This window comes from Oncorhynchus gorbuscha, linkage group LG15 (assembly GCF_021184085.1).
Source record: "Oncorhynchus gorbuscha isolate QuinsamMale2020 ecotype Even-year linkage group LG15, OgorEven_v1.0, whole genome shotgun sequence".
Classification (NCBI taxonomy): Eukaryota; Metazoa; Chordata; class Actinopteri; order Salmoniformes; family Salmonidae; genus Oncorhynchus; species Oncorhynchus gorbuscha.
Window position 1 is genome coordinate 3,820,785 of NC_060187.1, and position 6,203 is coordinate 3,826,987.

Genomic DNA, 6,203 nt, shown 5'->3' on the forward strand with positions numbered 1-6,203 from the left:
AAGATTTGGCACGTGTCCCCAGATCCTCAAAAAGTTATACGTAAGGGACAATCAAGTCTGACATTTCTAAGTGGAAATTACTAACTTCAGAAGCCTTTTAAACCTCAAATACACAGTTAAACATTTCCTGCAACAGGGAGATCAAATTAAGAGCCCACATCGGTACGTCTTCAAATGGGGAACTAGATATACAAAGTGCTTTAATTTATAAACAGTAAAACAGAGATGTATATGAAAATACCCTCAAATAAAAAGGTGACATTCTATACTGTTGCCTGATACTAAACATTTGATCTCAAATCCAAAATGCTGGAGTACAGCGCCAAAGGTAAATATTTATCGTCAAAGGTTCTGACCTGTGTCATGGTGTGGGTAGGGGGCTGGGGTTTCTGCCCCCCTATAGCAGGGTGGGAGGGCAGGGTGATGCGTGTGGCTGTGTCCCTGGCCCCCTGGGGACGTTGGATACTGATGGTGGCAGGAGGAGGGTGGATGGTCAGCCCTGGATGCCTGGAGGAGATAGCACAAGACATCATCAACCCACCATCCCTTTTAACGTGACATCATCAACCCACCATCCCTTTTAACGTGACATCATCAACCCACCATCCCTTTTAATGTGACATCATCAACCCACCATCCCTTTTAATGTGACATCATCAACCCACCATCCCTTTTAATGTGACATCATCAACCCACCATCCCTTTTAACGTGACATCATCAACCCACCATCCCTTTTAATGTGACATCATCAACTCACCAAGCCTTTTAATGTGACATCATCAACCCACCATCCCTTTTAATGTGACATCATCAACCCACCATCCCTTTTAACGTGACATCATCAACCCACCATCCCTTTTAACGTGACATCATCAACCCACCATCCCTTTTAACGTGACATCATCAACCCACCATCCCTTTTAATGTGACATCATCAACCCACCATCCCTTTTAACGTGACATCATCAACCCACCATCCCTTTTAATGTGACATCATCAACCCACCATCCCTTTTAACGTGACATCGTCAACCCACCATCCCTTTTAATGTGACATCATCAACCCACCATCCCTTTTAATGTGACATCATCAACCCACCAAGCCTTTTAACGTGACATCATCAACCCACCATCCCTTTTAATGTGACATCATCAACCCACCATCCCTTTTAATGTGACATCATCTACCCACCATCCCTTTTAACGTGACATCGTCAACCCACCATCCCTTTTAATGTGACATCATCAACCCACCATCCCTTTTAATGTGACATCATCAACCCACCATCCCTTTTAATGTGACATCGTCAACCCACCATCCCTTTTAATGTGACATCATCTACCCACCATCCCTTTTAACGTGACATCGTCAACCCACCATCCCTTTTAACGTGACATCATCAACCCACCATCCCTTTTAACGTGACATCATCAATCCACCAAGCCTTTTAATGTGACATCATCAACCCACCATCCCTTTTAATGTGACATCATCAACTCACCAAGCCTTTTAATGTGACATCATCAACCCACCATCCCTTTTAATGTGACATCATCAACCCACCATCCCTTTTAACGTGACATCATCAACTCACCATCCCTTTTAATGTGACATCATCAACCCACCATCCCTTTTAACGTGACATCGTCAACCCACCATCCCTTTTAATGTGACATCATCAACCCACCATCCCTTTTAATGTGACATCATCAACCCACCAAGCCTTTTAAATGTGATATCATCAACCCACCATCCCTTTTAACGTGACATCATCAACCCACCATCCCTTTTAATGTGGCATCATCAACCCACCATGCCTTTTAATGTGACATCATCAACCCACCATCCCTTTTAATGTGACATCATCAACCCACCAAGCACAAACACACACACGTTGTCATTTACACAAGTGGTTAAAGGTAAGTCCTATGGTTTATGTTCTCATTTATACACAGGGTTTTAATTTGGGAGCAGTGTGCAAAAAAAACTAAAACCATATATTTATTTTCTTTCTGTACAGTTGTTTCCCCGAGCGCAGATTCGTTAGCGTCATGCTTGTACCATTACTACGGAGCAAACTGCTTGTTTCCCCGAACCCAAACAGTTCAAAAGATCTGACACATATTACCGACACAATCTTTTTCCCCTCCTGTCATAAACCATGTCGCGGGCCGTTCTAAAACTACTCGCTGGCTGCATTTGTTTTACACCGTGTTCCAGTCATGTTACCTCATTAGCTAGCTAGCTAGCTAACGACCTGGTAACTTTACCAGTACAGCCAAACATCAGTCATGTTACCTCATTAGCTAGCTAGCTAACAACCTGGTAACTTTACCAGTACAGCCAAACATCAGTCATGTTACCTCATTAGCTAGCTAGCTAAATTCCCGATAACTTTACCAGTACAGCCAAACATCTGGGGACACAGAAAGAAAGGGGATATCTTCTTCAGGAAGTCAATGATCACAGCAATGAATGAATGACAGATCTCTTGCATGTCGTCTTCACAGTTTAGCCTTTTATAATAAATAAATGTATTTATAGGGTTACATATTAGTTTCTAGAGCACAACATGTGCTTCAGAAGTAGCTGGGAATCATTTAGGCTATATCGCAATCTTATTTTCTGGTACTCCAAACTTTTTAAAGTTGGGAGCGCAAGTGCTACCAATGAACATTTTTAATTTAGAGCCCTCAATGAGTTCATCTGACTCTGGATAAGTACATAAAGGGCCAAAATCTCACACTATCCCTTTAATGCTAGTCTAGCTACTGGGCCACCTACCCATGCAGCACCTCTGCAGACTGGGTGAACGTTGGGTTGATGACAGGGGACTGGTTCCGGGTGGCTGAGATGGGGACCACTGCTGTAGAGCTGGTGACAGGGGAACGAGACTGAGGACGAAGAGAGGGAGAGAATCACACTATGTTTCCCTGCAAGACTGACTGAACTGTCAACACAAACAATGATGAACACAGGAGTTATCCTTTGTTACAATGAAGTAAGTCAACCCCCGAGGGGGGGGGGCAGTCGTTTCCTGCACTACAGATGAGGAAAACAATGGTGTGTTAGTCAACCCCCGAGGGAGGGAGGGGCAGTCATTTCCTGCACTACAAATGAGGGAAAAACAATGGTGTGTTAGTCAACATTTGATCTGTAAAACCTTGAAAAGCCTGGGGTAAGCACCTGGTTAGACTGGTGATTGACGTGATGTACCGTGTGCTGAACGGGGCCTGCACTGGCCCCTGATGCTGGTCTGAGAACAGCAGGCCCTTTACAGCTGGACATCACTGCTGCAGCCACCGCCCCTGGAAGACAGACAGCACAATATAGACGAGGGAACATAATACAGAACGAAAGGCAGGAGGGTAAGAGCGCCCTCTAGAGGCCGAGCCAGAGAAGTGCGACAACGCGAGAAAAATAGAAATAGAAATATAGTTTCCCCTCCGGGCCAGTAATATCGGTTTAGGGTAAATGGGAAGTGAATGTTTGTTGTGAAACGGGTGGGTGTTAGGCCTCCAATCAAAACGCTGGGTTTGGGAGATGGATTAGGGAGATGTAGAACGTACCTCTTGGTAGGTGAGAGGTGAATGTGTGTTGAGGAACAGAAGGAGATCTAATTATCTGGATATTAGCTGGCACGAGGTGATGCCGATTACTGGAGTGGCCCTGAAATAAGAATAGGTCAAAAACATCAGTCCCTAATAAAAAGGTTTTCCTTTGACGCAGATTAAGTCTAATCCTGGATTAAAAACACATTTTCAACAGAGACAATCTACTGTTGTAGTTTTGATCCCGGACTAGGGCTTAATCTGTGTCCAGGAAACTGCCCCCTTATTGGCTCATTCATTAAAGTTATTAAAAAGCAATGATCACAAACAAGAGCCAATAAGAATGTGATGATCACAAACAAAAGCCAATAAGAATGTGATGAACACAAACAAAAGCCAATAAGAATGTAATGATCACAAACAAGAACCAATAAGAATGTGATGATCACAAACAAAAGCCAATAAGAATGTAATGATCACAAACAAAAGCCAATAAGAATGTGATGATCACAAACAAAAGCCAATAAGAATGTAATGATCACAAACAAGAACCAATAAGAATGTGATGATCACAAACAAAAGCCAATAAGAATGTAATGATCACAAACAAGAACCAATAAGAATGTGATGATCACAAACAAAAGCCAATAAGAATGTGATGATCACAAACAAGAACCAATAAGAATGTGATGATCACAAACAAAAGCCAATAAGAATGTGATGAACACAAACAAAAGCCAATAAGAATGTAATGATCACAAACAAGAACCAATAAGAATGTGATGATCACAAACAAAAGCCAATAAGAATGTGATGATCACAAACAAGAACCAATAAGAATGTAACAGGCTATGTAGTCACCTGTTGTCCACTGATGGTTGCCACGGGGATGGAGGAGGTGGGAGCGATGTGGCTCTCCAGGGTGACAGTGATGTGGCCAAGCAAGGCAGGCTGCACCTTGGGAGTCAGAGGGAGAGGGATGTGACCCCCCTGGCCCTGGCTGGAGGCTGGAGCTGGGGCGATGAGACGACTGGGTAGCAGCGATTTCAGGGCAGCCTGAAGAAGGGAGAAAAAAAAAACACCACAGAAAATATAGATTTGTTTCTATGATATTTGCTGTCCTAACACACATAGATTTGATTTAAGCTAGTGATAACATAAAATATTTTTTCATTCTATATTTTAGGACACTTTTGGGGGTATCAACTTTTCCTCCTTGACTGACTGAGTTCTCAATCAGATGATGGCAGGGGAAGAAGGGATGTGTTCCTGCTGTCGTGTATAGTTGGCTATACACCATAAACAGATCTGGGATCAGACTAGGGAAGAGAGGGGGGAAATGGGGTGTTCTAATTACCACCCTAATACCTTTATAGATAAAACAGATCTGGGATCAGGCTAGGGAAGAGAGGTGGAAAATCAAATCAAATGTATTTGTCACATACACAGGGTTAGCAGATGTGCTTGTGCTTCTAGTTCCGACAATGCAGTAATAACCAACGAGTAATCTAACTAACAATTCCCCACAACTACTACCTTATACACACAAGTGTAAAGGGATAAAGAATATGTACATAAAGATATATGAATGAGTGATGGTACAGAGCGGCATAGGCAAGATCCAGTAGATGGTATCGAGTACAGTATATACATATGAGATGAGTATGTAAACAAAGTGGCATAGTTTAAAGTGGCTAGTGATACATGTATTACATAAAGATGGCAAGATGCAGTAGATGGTATTGAGTACAGTATATACATATGAGATGAGTGATGTAGGGTATGTAAACAAAGTGGCATAGGTTAAAGTGGCTAGTGATACATGTATTACATAAAGATGGCAAGATGCAGTAGATGGTATTGAGTACAGTATATACATATGAGATGAGTAATGTAGGGTATGTAAACAAAGTGTGCTTCTTTAAACTAGAGCCCTGGTCAAAAGTAGTGCACTAAAATAGCAACAAAAAAAAAAGTGCAATTGGGAGAAACAGCCATGGAGAGGTCTTACCTTCATCTGCCCGTCGACGAGGGCAGCAGGCTGGGCCTGCAGTAGTTGGACAGGAGGGTTGAAGACAGTGACAGGTTGACCAGGTGTACCTGCCTTGTTGGGCACCTGCTGGGACAGAGCTGGGACTGGGGACTGCAGGCTGTGGGTCTGAACCGGGACCTGAGGAGGGATGATGAGATAAGATTTTGACTTTGTGAGACATATCGGGGGTGGGTTCTTGGAACGGATAAAAGCCTAGTCTTGGACTAAAGAGTTGATGGAGATTCAGGACATAGAGCATTAGCCAATAAAAAGCCTGCAATCAATGAGAAAATAGAGAAAGTGCAGTTTATGATATCTGTACATTATAGGTTGCATCCCAAATGGAGCCATCAAATGCATGTACACTATCAACTAGACCTGGGGTACTCAACTCTTACCCTACGAGGTCCGGAGCCATCCTATCCCCTACAGCAAGGGTACTCAACTCTTACCCTACGAGGTCCGGAGCCATCCTATCCCCTACAGCAAGGGTACTCAACTCTTACCCTACGAGGTCCGGAGCCATCCTATCCCCTACAGCAAGGGTACTCAACTCTTACCCTACGAGGTCCGGAGCCACCCTATCCCCTACAGCAAGGGTACTCAACTCTTACTACGA

The 6,203-nt window shown here is 43.3% G+C and overlaps 1 protein-coding gene across 1 annotated transcript in view; it reads right to left on the reverse strand.

The window, feature by feature from the left end:
* The window catches only part of LOC123996535 (histone deacetylase complex subunit SAP130-like), a 109,420-nt gene that overhangs the window by 44,473 nt on the left and 58,744 nt on the right, over nt 1-6,203 (reverse strand). The window contains exons 4-9 of the mRNA XM_046299942.1: nt 5,564-5,722; nt 4,414-4,608; nt 3,571-3,670; nt 3,188-3,309; nt 2,786-2,895; nt 357-507 (exon numbers count right to left, since the gene is read on the reverse strand). Of these exons, the coding sequence (XP_046155898.1) occupies nt 357-507; nt 2,786-2,895; nt 3,188-3,309; nt 3,571-3,670; nt 4,414-4,608; nt 5,564-5,722 (837 nt within the window). The remainder of the gene's footprint in view (nt 1-356; nt 508-2,785; nt 2,896-3,187; nt 3,310-3,570; nt 3,671-4,413; nt 4,609-5,563; nt 5,723-6,203) is intronic.